General features: G+C 33.9%; 1 protein-coding gene across 2 annotated transcripts in view; it reads left to right on the plus strand.

The window, feature by feature from the left end:
• The first annotated feature begins 2479 nt into the window (after positions 1-2479).
• The window catches only part of LOC107712995 (DCC-interacting protein 13-alpha-like), a 17501-nt gene continuing 3308 nt past the window's right edge, over positions 2480-16672 (plus strand). The window contains exons 1-17 of one of the 2 annotated variants that reach the window (XM_016518410.1): positions 2480-2687; positions 4315-4413; positions 5264-5323; positions 5424-5495; positions 5577-5664; positions 8386-8427; positions 8521-8579; positions 8926-9072; positions 9160-9242; positions 11292-11450; positions 11532-11720; positions 12884-12926; positions 13846-13902; positions 14026-14117; positions 14875-15054; positions 15183-15235; positions 16163-16337. In XM_016518410.1, the coding sequence (XP_016373896.1) occupies positions 2634-2687; positions 4315-4413; positions 5264-5323; positions 5424-5495; positions 5577-5664; positions 8386-8427; positions 8521-8579; positions 8926-9072; positions 9160-9242; positions 11292-11450; positions 11532-11720; positions 12884-12926; positions 13846-13902; positions 14026-14117; positions 14875-15054; positions 15183-15235; positions 16163-16337 (1652 nt within the window). In that variant the 5' untranslated portion in view covers positions 2480-2633. The remainder of the gene's footprint in view (positions 2688-4314; positions 4414-5263; positions 5324-5423; positions 5496-5576; positions 5665-8385; positions 8428-8520; positions 8580-8925; positions 9073-9159; positions 9243-11291; positions 11451-11531; positions 11721-12883; positions 12927-13845; positions 13903-14025; positions 14118-14874; positions 15055-15182; positions 15236-16162; positions 16338-16672) is intronic. The other variant, XM_016518411.1, reaches the window with a different exon arrangement.

Below are 16672 nucleotides of genomic sequence, written 5' to 3' on the forward strand. Positions count from 1 at the left end.
AAATTATGTTTTTATTAAACCATTTATCAAAAAAGACTGATCTATTTCTAATTTTAATATCCAAATTATTCCATAAGATGGTTTTGTGGGGGGAAAAGTTGTGGTTGTAAACCAGTTTCCAGGCTAACAAAGCTTGTTGATGAAATCTAGCCAGTTTAATAGGTAATTTACCAGTGGAGTAATTGCATTTCATCAAAAAAGAAAGGCCACCTACCCTATTAAATATATTATTAGGAATAAAATACCACATAGAATCTGACCCAAGCAAACATCTTTTTAACCAATTAATTTTAAATGTATTGTTAGTATCATGGACACGTGAAGTTAGTTCTACGACTGCATCGTGCTGGATTACGTCGATCGATCATGTGACCTTTTGCTCCAAACTGAAGGCTGCGCTCATGGAGCAGAAGCAGTGGCCTGAAATCTGCAAAATTCAAGGTTTGTTCAAAAATCTTTATTTGACCCTCTAACTCTAGCACTCACTATTCTAATTCTATTTGACCTATTTGTTGACTTGACCCTCTCTATAATATAATATTGATATTATTAATAATAATAGTAATTGCTGTGAATTGTTTACATGTTATTGTATTTGTATACATTGTAAATTTCAAGATTCAAGATTCAAGATTCAAGATTTTTATTTGTCACATACATGGTTATATAGAGAATATATGACCAGCAGTGAAATGTAAGTCAGGTCCGCTCCATGGACAGTGCAATTATTAAAGAATACAAACACAAGAAAAATATATATAAATATATGTATGGAAAAAAAAGATTTAAAAAGAAATAAGAATAAAATAAAATGTGCAGAACAGTATACTGTAGACTTAATAAATAGTGAATGAATCTTCTTCAGAAGAGACCAAAACAGCAGCTCTCTTCAACGTCAGACTTATTTTATAATTACTTCCATAAGCTTTTAGTGAAATTTGGAGTAACTCATTAATCTGTTGTTTGACCTCTTCATATTTAAGGAGAGAACTATAGTTTCTAAAGTCAGACATCATCACTTGTTATGATTTTTCAAGGGTGTAGAGTTTAGTAGAAACTAAGAAAGACTTATTTAGTAGAGAATAATTTTGACCAAACAATTAAATGTCTGTTGTCTGCTGTTATGTTCCCACCGATGCCAAAATCAAACCCACACCCTTGTGCAAAATATATGAACTTTGGTGTGAAACTGCTTTTTCTCTGCTCATGTCATGCTTCATATTTGACGTTTTGTTTCTGGACAGAGAACGTCTGCTGTTTGCAGCATCTCTGTCGGCTGAAGATCAGGACTTGTTTGGGTCGGTTGCGTTTGAGAGCTCCGATCTTCATGAGTTTCCTTCCATTGCCAGACCGGCTGAAGCAATGCATCCTTTACAAAGAATATGATCTCTATGCTTCCTCTATTGAAGCAGAGCATACACCTGTAGAAACACACAATTACAGCTCAGCACAAGTGTAATGGACACTCCATAATAGACTTATTGTGCATATTCTTTAAATACAGTTCATATGAAATATGAGCAAAGTCTTAATGTTAACGAACGCTAGCAAATATGTATTGAACCATAGGTATAGAACTCAATAATTTGTTCAAATAAATAAATATTTGTTTTAAGAAAATATAGTCATTAATGCATTTGTTTATGAAGAAAAGTGGTCTTTTTTAAGGAAGCACATCTGTGTAAAAAAGCTTTTTATCTATATAGAAATAACTTTTAGGATGCTAAAGGTTTTATGCATGTTATTTAAAAAATAAATAAATAAATAAATAAGAAATTATTTAACAGATTTCCTCATGAAATTGTTATTTTGATAATATTTAACCCATATTAACAACTCATAATCAACACTATTTATTTTTTTCCACGTTTCCACACTAACATTTCATGTAATTTTTATAAGAGCCACACATTCACACTTTTTAAAATTTTATTTTATTTTATTTTATTTTATTTTATTTTAACGAACAGCTATCATCAGCCTGCCATACTTCTGAAAGGTTTTTTAAATGAATTTATAAATATTATAATATTTTAATAATATTCAGTGATTCTGAAAAAATACATCCATGAATGAAATATTTCACTAATAAAATAATATTAATTGAAATTGTTATTTTAATAATATTTAACCCATATTAACATCACATACTCAACATTATTTAATTTTCCCCACACATTTCCAAACTAACATTTCATGTAATTTTTATAAGAGCCACACTTTTTTTATTTTATTTTATTTTAATACAACATTTGACAAACAACTAACAGCTATCAGCCTGCCATACTTCTGAAAGGTTTATTAATGAATTTATAAATATTATAAAAAGTATGAGTGATTAGGAAAAAATACATTCATGGATTAAATATTTCTCTAAAATAATAATATTATAAACCATCAGAGAGCCACGGATGGCTTTTATTTCTTATAAACAAGCGCGGACGTCATCATAGTAGCCACAGCGCCTCCGCCAATCAGCGGGCGGGAGGAGGCGGGACTTCCGCGTTTGTGGGCGGATCCGGGTGGGTGTTGATTTGTCAGGAATAAAGCGAAGATTAACATTATAACATTGTGACTTTTGTCTCTGAATAATAAAGTAAACAGTTCGTTGCGCTCGCGGTAAATCTGCAGTCATGCCGGGAATCGATAAATTACCGCTAGAGGAAACTCTGGAGGACAGTCCGCAGGTAAATCAGCAGCGTTTAGCCAGCAAGCTAACAGAAATAAATAAACAAACATTGATCATAATAAACATCTGCTGCTCTCGCTGTAAAGCAGACCGTGTGTCTGTTCATCCTGATGCTTTGATCCGACTGATTCGCGTTTAATCTTAGCTCTTTAGCTTTTGATGGGTGGTGGGGGTGATGATCAGTTATTAGAAAACACAGATGATTCTGAAATCATGTCACAAATATATAAATATAAGAAGACTACAGCGAGAGTCTTTACTTACATGATCAATGCTGTAATAATTAGAGATCAGATGGAAACTCCTCAGTCTTCATCAGTCAGAGTGAATGGACGTGTTCACACTTGTATAGTAAGATTCTGCATCAGAAATTAAGTTTGGGGTCTTGTTTTACATGCATCCACTTTTTGTTAATGAACAACACATTTTCTAATAGTTATACCATATTGAAGTTGTGTCTAAACAGAGAACCAGTGGATTAGATTTGGCAATGATCAGTTATTAGAAAACACAGATGATTCTGAAATCATGTCACAAATATATAAGAAGACTACAGCGAGAGTCTTTACTTACATGATCAATGCTGTAATAATTAGAGATCAGATGGAAACTCCTCAGTCTTCATCAGTCAGAGTGAATGGACGTGTTCACACTTGTAAGATTCTGCATCACTCTGCTGTGAAAGCAGTTTTAGTGTCTGAAATGTCATAACAGAGCTTCAGAAATTAAGTTTGGGGTCTTGTTTTACATGCATCCACTTTTTGTTAATGAACAACACATTTTCTAATAGTTATACCATATTGAAGTTGTGTCTAAACAGAGAACCAGATGTATTTTAAACATCTTAAAGACATCTTCTAAACGTCTATTTGACATCTGATAGGAAATACGTCCTATAGATGTATTGCAGATGAGCAAACACTCTAAAAAATACATCCCCAGATAGCACATGTACGTCTGCAAGATGTCTGTTAAAGATCTCTTGATCTGGAAAGCATCTGCTGTGGACAAACATCTGACAGACGTCTTTCAGATGTCAGTTTTACATGCATTCTAAATCATAAACATCTTAAAGACATCTATTTGACATATATTGCAGATGAGCAAACACTCTAAAAAATACGTCTTGCAGATGTAAATGCAGACATCAAATAGACGTCTCCGAGATGTATGTGTGCTATCAGGGCTGGTTCTCATCCCTGATGGCACACGTACATCACAGAGACTCTATTTGACGTCTGCATTTACATCTGCAAGACGTATTTTTTAGAGTGTTTGCTCATCTGCAAAAATAGACATTTAGAAGATGTCTTTAAGATGTTTAAAATACGTCTGGTTCTCTGTTTAGACACAATATGCTATTACTATCAGAAAACGTGTTGTTCTTTAACAAAAAGTGGATGCATGTAAAACAAGACCCCAGACTTAATTTCTGAAGCTATTGGACGTTTCCTATCAGATGTCAAATAGACATTTAGAAGATGTCTTTAAGATGTTTATGATTTAGAATGAATGCAAAACTGACATCTTCGAGACGTCTATCAGATGTTTGTACACAGCAGATGCTTTCCAGATGAAGCGATCTTTAACAGACATCTATCTGGGATATTGCTGGTGTGTTTCAGACTCGCTCTCTGCTCGGTGTGTTCGAGGAAGATACAGCAGCCACATCCAGTTATTTCAGTCAGCTCTTCAAAGCCATGCAGAGAATCTACGATGCCCAGGTGAGAACATGGCATATGATATATGCTCAATTGTCACATTATAATAGTGATTGTAACTTTAGTCTTAATGGATGAATCACACACAACCTGTCAAGATCTTGCCTTGATCATATTGCACACCAAAACCAAAAGATAGACAGTAGAAGTCATATTTTGGATAAGGAAAATTAAAGCTATTTTAAGGACCATGTTTTTTTTCTTGCAATATATATTAATAATATATTTTTCAAAATATATTATTATTATTGTTGTTGTTAATAATAATTAAAATAATAATAATAATACATATTCATTATATTACAAGATATGACATTAGTTTTATATATTATTAATATAATAATTATTATTATTAAAATAGTAATAATAATAAATATTCATATTAATTGAGATATAATAATTCTATTGTATAGTATTGATATTACTCAATTATTATTATTGTCAATAATCATATCAATATTAATAATGATAATAATTAAAAGTAATAATAAATATTCATTATATTATACGAGATATAATAACACTATTGTATATTATTGATATTATTAAAAAATTATTATCAATGATAATATCAGTATATTAATAATAATAAGAATAAATATTCATTATATTATACGAGATACAATAATATGATAAATTATTGATATTTTAAAATGTTTATATTGGCAACAACAACAATAATAAATAAATACAAATAAACATTCATAATATTAAATAATAAAATCATATAAAATTATGAATAAATATTCCTAAGCTTCATTTTTTTCATGCATAATATTTTTTTCTCTTATGACTTTGGAGTAAAATATGATTTTTATTATTTTTGATGAGACTCATGTGCTTCTGCTTTCAGAATGAACTGAGTGCTGCCACACATCTGACGTCTAGATTACTGAAAGACTACGAGAAACAGGTGATTTCTGCCTTTCGATGCTTTTATACATAATGCCTCATCTTTCTTAAGTTCTCTGTCCGTTCCCAGTCATAGTTCAGTATCTTTCTCTGCTGTGCAGCGTTTTCCTCTGGGCGGTGATGATGAGGTCATGAGCTCCACTTTGCAGCAGTTTGCCAAAGTCATTGACGAGGTCAGAACTCGTAATGTAACGAAGGTCCTGTGGGAGTGTGTGTGTGTGTGTGTGTGTGTGATTCTGTGTGTTTTCTTTCAGCTCAGCTCGTGTCACGCCGTTCTCTCCACTCAGCTCGCAGACGCCATGATGTTCCCCATCACACAGTTTCAGGAGAGAGACCTGAGAGGTAGGAGACAGCAGTGCATTATGGGGTAGAGCTTTCTAGAATGCTTCATTCTGATTGGTCTACTACTCTGTTGGCAAATATTTGTTTTATAATGACTCTAAGCAGCTTAATTGATTGTTCTACAAAGGCGACCATTTATAGATGTGTAATCTGTGCTATTTCATGTCTCATTCTTTTCATATATTTCATGACCATTTAGTCATTTATTTGTTAAGTAGCTGTGTAATATAATGTTATTTTAGCATCACTGAGATACTATTATATTTTTTATTAATATTTTGAATCCCCTTTTTCCAGTTTCATTTTAATTTCAGTTAGTTTTAGTAATTTTTTGGGCTTTTTGTAGTATTTTTTAAAAATGTCTATATAGTTTTATTAACTAAGTTTTAGTTCTTTTAAAGGGGTCCTATTATGCTTTTTCACTTTTTGAATTTTAGTCAGTGTGTAGTGTGTATGTTTGGGCATAAAAAAGATCTTCAAACTTACAAATCTCAAAGTCCACTCCAAAGGGAGATATTTCGTTTAAAAAAAATCCCTTTTCAAGAACTACAACGAACGGCTCGTTTGGACTACAGCGTTGGTTTTCCGGGTTTTGTGATATCACAAAGTGGCCCATTATAAATTCAAATGGTTGGGTATGGCGTTATTTTAATGACAAATGTCGAGAGCGGATTATTGTAGCGCGAAAGCACATTAATATAATGCATGAGCGCGAATCTCTCCGCTCGCGCGCGGATTTCTTTTGCTCTCGCACAAAACCTGTCGCGCGAGCTCAGATACACGCAGCTCTCGCCCGGAGAGAGTGTGCGCACTTAAAACGTGCCTCTCCTCTCACTCAAACTGTGTCCTGTGCACTCTCAAATCTCTGTGCTCATGCACTATAGATATACATTTTTTTCGCACCTGAATTAAACGTTGTCAAAAGTTATTTTTAAATGTGAAAGTGACGTGACATGTGGCCAAGTATGGTGACCCATACTCGGAATTAGTGCTCTGCATTTATCCCATCCAAAGTGCACACACACACAGCAGTGAACACACACACACCGTGAACACACACCCGGAGCAGTGGGCAGCCATTTATGCTGCGGCGCCCGGGGAGCAGTTGGGGGGTCGGTGCCTTGCTCAAGGGCACCTCAGTCGTGGTATTGAAGGTGCGAGAGAGCGCTGTACATTCACTCCCCCCACCTACAATCCCTGCCGGTACGAGACTCGAACCCGCAACCTTTGGGTTACGAGTTCGACTCTCTAACCACGACTTCCCATCATTCATATATCATTGAATATCCACCAATATCATTATGCACTTTAAAAAAGTAGTCTCAAAGCAGATTTGTGCAGGGCCTTTCCTTGATTTTTTATTGTTGTATTTTTGTTTTAACATAAACTGGTTATTGTAGCTACTTTGTTTTACTATATCTCTTTTATGTTTGTATTTTGATCTTTTCTGCAAATGCACATATGCATCTCTTTGTAAAGTAGGCTACTTTGTATACACTGTTTTAAAAGGCGCTATATAAATAAAGCTTTAACCAATCAGACCTCCACAACTGACCGATGAAAATACTAGGTGAAATCTAATTGGCTGAGTGAACTGAACCTGGAATTATTTTGACAATCAAAGATGGATCTTTAATTTCTTTCCAGTTGCCTTCATCAAACCCGGAACTAATCAAGCCGTTTGTGCCAGGATAGGTAGAAAGGTGTTGTAATAATGTAAATTATGTGAAAAATAATGCGTTGAGAGCATGAGAGCATGTTCTATTACACCCCCAAAACAAATTCAAGACATTGTAAAAGAGCATAATAGGACCCCTTTAATATAATATTTTATGTTTCTCATTCTTCTCACATATAAAGTAATTTGCCTATATATTAATGTTTCATGCTCATTTAGTAATTTATTTGTTAAGCAGCTGTGTAATTCAGTGCTATTATGGAATCACTGAGACACTATTATAGTTTTTATTAGTATTTTGAATCACTATTTGTATATTTTCCATTTTAATTTTACTTAGTTTTATTTAATTTTATTGTTTTTTGACTTTGTTTTTAGTAGTTTTTTATACATCTATATAGTTTTATTAATAAAGTTTGAGTTATTTTAGTACATCAAGTTAAACTAAATTAAAATGAGATGTCGCCTTGGCAACTGGCTGATTTTTTATGTATATATATTTTATTTTATTTCAGTTAATGTCTCTCATGCTTTTCAAATAAAAACGTAATTTACCTATATATTAATGCTTCATGCCCATTTAATAATGTATTTGTTAAGCACCTGTGTAAAACAGTGTGATTTTAGTATCATCAAGATACTGAATTTAAATAAAAGTTTTTATTATTATTTTGAAACACTTTTTATTTTAGTATTTTAAATTTTCATTCTAATTTTAGTTAAAGATTTAGTTGTTGTTTTTGGTCTTTTTCTGGTAGTTTTTTTAATATGTCTACAGTTTTAATTTTACTTTTAGTTTAGTTATTTTATTATATCAAGTTAAACTAAATAAAAGAAGTAGTGTTGCCTTGGCAACTAGCTGAATTTTCTTTATAATATATTTTAATACTTTGATATTTTATTTCGGTTAATGTTTATTTTATTTCAAGTAATGAAAATGATATATTTTTTAGCAATTTTAGATTTATTTTAGTTAACTCTAATAATAACTGTGCATTATCTCTTACATAACACATTCATTTTCCTCCTCTAATTGTCTCTAGAGATTGTCATCCTGAAGGAAGTGTTTCAGATTTCAAGTGATGGTAAGCACTTTATTTTTTTCTGCATAATTGCTACATAATTTGATAATGTAACCATTTCTTTTTGCCCTCATTATGTTCAACATTTGATTTCAGATCACGACACAGCCGTCAACAGATACAGTCGTCTGTCTAAACGAAAGGAGAATGAGAAGGTGTGGTATTTTGAGAATTCACAGTGTTTTATGATTGACAGCTGGTTGGTTTGCATTCCGCTCCGCCCGTCCTCATATTGACACGTACAGAGCGTAACGTGTGTGTGTGTGTGTGTGTTTTTATTGCTGAAAGCGTGTGTTTTAATGTGCTCATTTAATCACGCACACACTGAGAGTTGGCCTGACCGCCGATAGATGAGCATCTGTTACTCTGTAAAACGTATTCCTGTAATCTTTGCTCTATTCACAGTCTATAGAGGCACTTTTCACCATCCAGTCAATTCCCAATTGTTAAAATCATGTCCCGCCCTGCATTTAACTGCTGTCATGCATGCGTTCACTGCAGGTGAAGAATGAAGTGATGGAGGACGTCTACACGTCCAGGAAAAAACAGCACGAGACCATAATGCACTACTTTGCATCGCTCAACATGCTGCAGTACAAGAAGAAGATCGCGCTGTTGGAGCCGCTGCTGGGATACATGCAGGCGCAGGTGTTCATACAGCTGTCAAACATGAACTATAGCCCTCATTATCCATTCACAACGCCATCTGATAATAGATTGTTTGCTTATCATCAGATCAGTTTTTTCAAACTGGGATCAGAGAATCTGACGCAGCAGTGGGAGGAGTTTCTCACCAACATTGGAACCAGCGTGCAGAAGTGAGTCTCAGCCAGTGTTATTGTTGTTAACACTTAAAAAATAGATTTTGTTAACTGAAATAAAGATTAGTGTTAGACATAAATTTAAATGTGAAAACATTTTTAGCCGGAACTGTTTACTAAAACACTCAAACTAAAACAGAAAAAATATATAAATTATATTTATTATATAGCAGATTAATAAATAAAATATAAATACTAAGCTGAATAGAAATATAAAAAAAAATTATAAAATTACTAAAACTTAAACTAAAATAAAAATGAAACGTGCAAATATAAAAACTAATTCAAAATATTAAATAAAATAATAGTATATAAATAATGCTAAAATAACCAAAGACTTGACTAATGCATCTGACGTAATGGATCACAATACATTTATAGGACTTTATAATTTTATGATATGTTAGTTGAATTACTAAAACCTAAACTAAAATAAAAATGAAAGGTGCAAATATAAAAACTAATTCAAAATATTAAATCTGTTTACTAAAACACTAAAACTAAAACAGAAAAAATAAATAAATTATATTTATAATATAGCAGAATAATAAATAAAATATAAATATTAAGCTGAATAGAAATATAAAAAAATATATAAAATTACAAAAAGACATAAAATTACTAAAACTTAAACTAAAATAAAAATGAAAGGTGCAAATATAAATAATGGATCACAATACATTTATAGGACTTTATAATTTTATGATATGTTAGTTGTGTTATAAGTATTGATTTAAGTAGGTTTTACAATATATTGGTGCACATACCAGTATTGGCCTGATTAGTTTGGTTAAAGGCACAATATGTAAGATTTTTTTATTAAAATATCCAAAAACCACTAGAACAGTGTTATATATTTTGCTGACTTGTGTACTTACATTATCCCAAATGTTTCGAAGAATGTTTAAATCCAGAGAAATAAGCAATTTTAACTAGTGACACGGACCGTGTCCATAGTGTCATTGTGTCGCCTGCCAATGACGTCATAACCCCTCAATTTCCGGTTTTGTTTTGTAGAAAACTTAATAAATCATTAGCTCATCCATGAACATGATTTCTGCTCGATTCCCGTCGGATTGCATCGGCTGTGGGGATGAAGACCACAACTCCCATGATTCCACACTCAAGTCACAGCGTCATCAAACTACGCCTCTGTCTATTTGTTTATTTTGAATACGCGCCCACTAGTGGCGAAAATTACATATTGTGCCTTTAATTATCAGTGACATATTTCAATACAGATGATATCAGAGCTTATTTTTCTTATTCAAACTTTATTGGTTAGGGTAGTTAATAAACAGTTAACTATTTATTTATTTATTTTTAACCTGATTTCAATGTTAACAGTGGAGAAATGCACAACAGTACAGATTTAATATGTCATCATATCAGTTGCATTACATAAAGATAATTATGAGTCAATAATGATGATCCCTATCTGCCAGAATCATTTTTATATAGTTTTACAGTACTGTTCAAATGTTTCGGGAAATTAAAGAAATTAATACTTTTATTCAACAAGGACACATTAAATTGATCAAAATTTACAGTAAAGACATTTACTTTTTAAATGTTTTCTTGAGCAGCAAATCTGCATATTAGAATGATTTCTGAAGATCATGTGAAATATATTCACATAGAAAACTGTTATTTTAAATTGTAATCATATTTTTTTTATATTACTGTTTTTGGTCAAATAAATGCAGCCTTGGTGAGCAGAAGAGACTTCTTTTAAAAACATTAAAAACCAAACCTTTAAGCAGTATCTTATATGTATCTTATATGTATCTTATATTTTTTACAATATGTAAAGTATTGCACACTATCGGTCCTGTTTAAGTAATGTTTAACTTTCTTTTTTATGTGCACTTGTTAATAAAATATTCTTTGCATGATATTTGCATGAAAGCACATTTCAGTTATTAATTTAACAAGACAGTACAATAAATAAATGTGGTGTGTTTTTCATGTGTTTTATTTCAAATGAGAAGAATAATTAATGGATTACTCCAAAATGTCATTACTTTGTTCTCTTTGTGCTCGTAGTGTTCGCAGGGAAATGGACAGCGACGCTGAAGCGACGGAGCAGACGATTCAAGACCTGAAAGCGGCCAGTGACCCACTCTACATGCCTGACCCAGACCCCAACAAGATCCCTGTGAACCGCAACCTGACCCGCAAGGCTGGCTACCTCAACACTCGCTAGTACGACAACATCAGCCACGAGTCCACAGTCTGTGCTTCAGTCGTCTGCATTTCTAATGATCTCATGCTTCTCCCCGCCAGTAAAACGGGTCTGGTGTCATCTGCTTGGGAACGTCAGTATTTCTTCACGCAGGGAGGAAACCTCATGAGCCAGTCGCGTGGAGACGTAGCCGGAGGTCTCGTTATGGACATCGACAACTGCTCCGTCATGGCTGTGGACTGTGATGACCGACGCTTCTGCTTTCAGATCACATCGTTTGATGGCAAGAAGTAAGATTTTCAGTGCACAAATCTGTCCTGTACAGTTCTGACTATTGCATATTCTTCTACTAGTAGTTATTACAGTATTACTGCAGTCATTTAACCTCTGTGGTTACTGAAATGCTGTTTGCAAATGCTTTTGACTTATTATAAAAAATTGCTGGTAATGTACTCACTCTCAGGTCATCCGAGATGTAGATGAGTTTGTTTCTTCATCAGATTTGGAGAAATGTAGCATTGCATCAGTGTCTCAGCAGTGGATGCTCTGCAGTGAATGGGTGCCGTCAGAATGAGAGTCCAAACAGCTGATAAAAACATCACAATAATCCACAAGTAATCCACACAACTCCAGTCCATCAATTAATGTCTTGAGAAGACAAAAGCTGCGTGTTTCTAAGAAACGAATCCATCATTAAGACGATTTTACTTTAAACTGTCCATAATCCATAATAACGCAGTGAAAAAGTCACGTTCTCTGAATCAGGAGAGAAATCTGCACAGATCAAGCACTGTTTACAAGCTAAAACAGTCCAAAACAGCTCTAAACAAATATGTGGCTGGATTTTGATGCGAGAGACAACAGGTGATGGACTTTTTCACTGGAGGAAGCGTTATTATGGATTATGGACTCGTATTTTAGCCGGAAGCGATGGTTTAAAGTTAAAAACGTCTTAATGCTGGATTTGTTTCTTACAAACACACAGCTTTTCGCTTCTCAAGACATTAACTGATGGACTGGAGTGGTGTGGATTACTTGTGGATTATTGTGATGTTTTTATCAGCTGTTTGGACTCTCATTCTGACGGCACCCATCCACTGCAGAGGATCCATTGCTGAGCAAGTGATGTAATGCTACATTTCTCCAAATCTGATGAAGAAACAAACTCATCTACATCTCGGATGATCTGGTGATGAGGGTGGGAATCTAAAATCCCCAAAATGGTTTGGTTACTTTTCCTGTTCTTCTGGTATTAGTTTAGTGATAAGAAATGTGAACACTGTAGTGCTAAAGTGCTGCCAGTGAATTCCCAGGTGCTGATCCAGTTTAAACTCAGTTGAATGTTTATCAGGCGGGTGAACGACTGTCTTATCCTTTCTCAGTATGTCTGCCAGATATTGAGTCATTCTGAGTCACTGCTTTCACTGAATGACTGTTTCTCTGTGTACCGCAGGGCAGTCATATTACAGGCGGAGAGCAGGAAAGACTGTGAGGAGGTGAGGAGATTGTGTTGATTTCATGACAAAATCAAAGAAGTTATAATTACATTACTGTTCAAAAATTTTGAGTCAGCAAAAAAAAAAAGTTTTTTTTAAAGAAATTAATACTTTTATTCAGCAAGGATGCATTAAATTGATCAAAAGAGACAGTAAAGACATTTATAATGTTACAAAAGATTCTATTTCAAATAAATGCTGATCTTTTGAACTTTCTATTCATCAAAGAATCCTGTATAATTACATTACTGTTCAAAAATTTTGAGTCAGCAAAAAAAAAAATTTTTTTTTAAAGAAATTAATACTTTTATTCAGCAAGGATGCATGTAATGATGCTGAAAATTCAGCTTTGATCACAAAAATAAATTACATTTTAACATATATTACTACAGAAAACTATTTTAAATTGTAGTATCTGACAATATTATTGTATGTTTGATCATATAAATGCAGTTTTGGTGAGCAGAAGAGACTTCTTACAAAAACAAAAAAAACCTTTACCGAATCTAAACTTTTGAATATATATTCACTAAACTTTTAATGTATATTCACTAATATTTTCTCTCAATTCTCATTTTATTTCTGAGTTTATTTGTAATTCTCATTATATTCTCATTACTGTAATTGTTACCTGTTTCTTTAAAATTACAATCAGCATAAATAAAGGCAGTAGAAGGACAAATAATATTTATTCAATTATTCATTACAGTAATGAAAATTGTGGGGAAAATAAGCATTATTGTCATGCATGTAATGTCATAATATGAAATATCTTAATGGTGCTAAAAGTATTTTTATTATTATTTCTATGCAAAATTAGTTTCTTTCGATTTTGGGAGGAAGTATGACTTTAAACATGCTTTTGATGGGCTTCATCAGATTCACCAATCAGAAATATTTTACATGGTTTTTATTTTAGTGGATTGCGACAATAAACAACATCTCTAAGAGGATATACCTCAGTGAAAACCCAGAGGTGAGTGTGGAATTCAGATGAACTCTTACTGTCATGCATGAAACCCTAAACCTCTGCAAACATGATAAAATAACTTTAATGCATTTTAAAGTCAGTTATTGCTAATGTTTCTCGCGGCGGCAGGAAATCGCAGCGAGAGTGAATCAGTCGGCTCTGGAGGCTGTAACACCTTCACCATCCTTCCAACAGCGGCACGAGAGTTTCAGACCGAGCACGTGAGTGTCAGCGCAACAGCACTTAAAGGAATAGTTCACCCAAAAATGAAAATTAGCTGAAAATATCCTCACCACCAGATCATACAAGATGTAGATGAGTTTGTTTCTTCATCAGATTTGGAGAAATGTAGCATTGCATCACTTGCTCATCAATGGATGCTCTGCAGTGAATGGGTGCCGTCAGAATGAGAGTCCAAACAGCTGATAAAAACATCACAATAATCCACAAGTAATCCACACCACTCTAGTCCATCGGTTAATGTCTTGTGAGGCCAAAAGCTGTGTGTTTGTAAGAAACAAATCCATCATTAAAATGTCTATAGTCCATAATCCATAATAACGCTTCCTCCAGTGAAAAAGTGGTCTGGTCTGAATCAGGAGAGAAATCTGCACAGTTTACAAGCAAAAACCGTTCTAAACTGGATTTTGATGTGAGAGACAACAGGAGATGGACTTTTTCACTGGAGGAAGCGTTATTATAGATTACGGACTCATATTTTAGCCAGAAGCAATGGTTTAATGTTAAAACACCTTAATAATGGGTTTGTTTCAGCTTTTCTCTTCTCCAGACATTAACTGATGGACTGGTGTGGTGTGGATTACTTGTGGATTATTGTGATGTTTTTATCAGCTGTTTGGACTCTCATTCTGACGGCACCCATTCACTGCAGAGCATCCATTCCCTCATCAGAGAGATGTGATTTTAAATTATTCCATGTTTTCTTTATAAATGCATTGGTGTTTTTTGCCCCTGAAGGCAAGGTCGACCCAAAACTGGCCGTTCAGGCAGTCAGTGCTCTGCGGGCTCCGAGTCTCCGGCGCTGTCGTCTCTGTCTCTGGATTCGCTGGTGGCTCCGGACACGCCCATTCAGTTTGACATCATCTCACCCGTCAGCGAGGAGCACACGAGTCAGACTAAGAGCGGAGCTCAGGGCAGGTCTGTGCTCAAATCTCTGGTTTATGTTTATGAATGCTTCAAAATTATTAGAAAAAGAGGACAATTTACTGTTGATTGTTATTAGGGAATTACTAAGCTCTGGTTTGTGTTTTTCCCTTTGCTGAAAGAAGGACCAATCCATTTGGGGAATCTGGAGGGTCAAAATCTGAAGAAAGTGAAGGTACGTTTATGAAAATATGTCAGGGTCGGTAAGATTTTGTTTTGAAAGAAATTAATACTCTTATACAGCAAAGACACATTAAATGAATCAGAAGTGACAGTAAAGACATTTATAATGTTACAAAAGATTTCTATTTCAAATAAATGCTGCTCTTTTGAACTTTCTATTCATCTGTGAATCCTGAAAAATAACATTTATCAGGGTTTCCTCAAAAATATGAAGCAGCACAACTGCCTTTAACATTGATAATAATCAGAAATGTTTCTTGAGCAGCAAATCAGCATATTAGAATGATTTCTGAAGGATCATGTGACACTGAAGACTGGAGTAATGATGCTGAAAATTCAGCTTTGATCACAGAAATAAATTACATTTTACAATATATTCACATAGAAAACAGTTATTTTAATTTGTAATATTATTTCACAATTTTACTGTTTTTCCTGTATTTTTAATCAAATAAATAAGAGCAGAAGAGACTACTTTCAAAAAGAGTTTAAAAAGCCAAAATTAGAAATATATATAATTAGAACATGAGTTCAAAAAAATTATAAAACGACTGAATTTAAATTTATGTGTGTGCTATTTCTTTAATAGCTTAAATTGCACATGAAATGCAATTTGCAATGCATTTAATTTACATAATGTCATGTATTTTCTGGAGAAATAGAATATTCTGGGACATATTGTAGGCCGGGACTTGATTTATATTCATCTGATTTTATTAATTGTCCAAAGCAGGCTATGATATGATTAATTAATATTATTTTTCCTTTTTTCTACATGAGTATTTACACAAGTTATTGCATTCTGATGCAAGATTATAAAATCAGTTTTTGATGCGTGCACAATATGACTTTTATTGAGAAAATGCATGTTGATTTCATGTTGGTGTGAAGTCAGACCGAGTCTCTCGTGTCGTTTCAGACTCGATTCTGCACCAGCTTTTCATCGTTCGGTTCTTGGGCTCCATGGAGGTGAAGGCCACAGAGAGCGCAGACGTCATCTATGAGACCATGAGACAGATCCTGGCAGCCCGAGCCATTCACAACATCTTCAGGATGACCGAGTCTCATCTGCTCGTCACGTGTGAATGCCTCAAGTGAGTTACGGCGTTTGTCTGTCTCACAGCCGCGCTGAACTGATACTGTCTTAATACAAGTCATTAAATATGTCAAGCAGCACTTCAGTGTCATGATTTGAACAAACCCCAAACCAAAATATTGAACCCATATTGTGGCAGTGAGTTTTGCATGGACAAATGTTACTTAAAGGGGTCATAGGATGCTACATGCACTTTTACAAGTTGTTGGAACTGAAATGTGTGTTGGCAGTGTGTGTACACAACCACCCTATAATGATAAAAATCCACCCAGTGTTTTTTTTTTTATCTGGTTAAATGTTTTCCCCTTTCTCAAATCGAGCCGATCTCAGATG

Source organism: Sinocyclocheilus rhinocerous, unplaced genomic scaffold (assembly GCF_001515625.1).
Source record: "Sinocyclocheilus rhinocerous isolate Xijiao unplaced genomic scaffold, SAMN03320098_v1.1 scaffold147, whole genome shotgun sequence".
NCBI lineage: Eukaryota > Metazoa > Chordata > Actinopteri > Cypriniformes > Cyprinidae > Sinocyclocheilus > Sinocyclocheilus rhinocerous.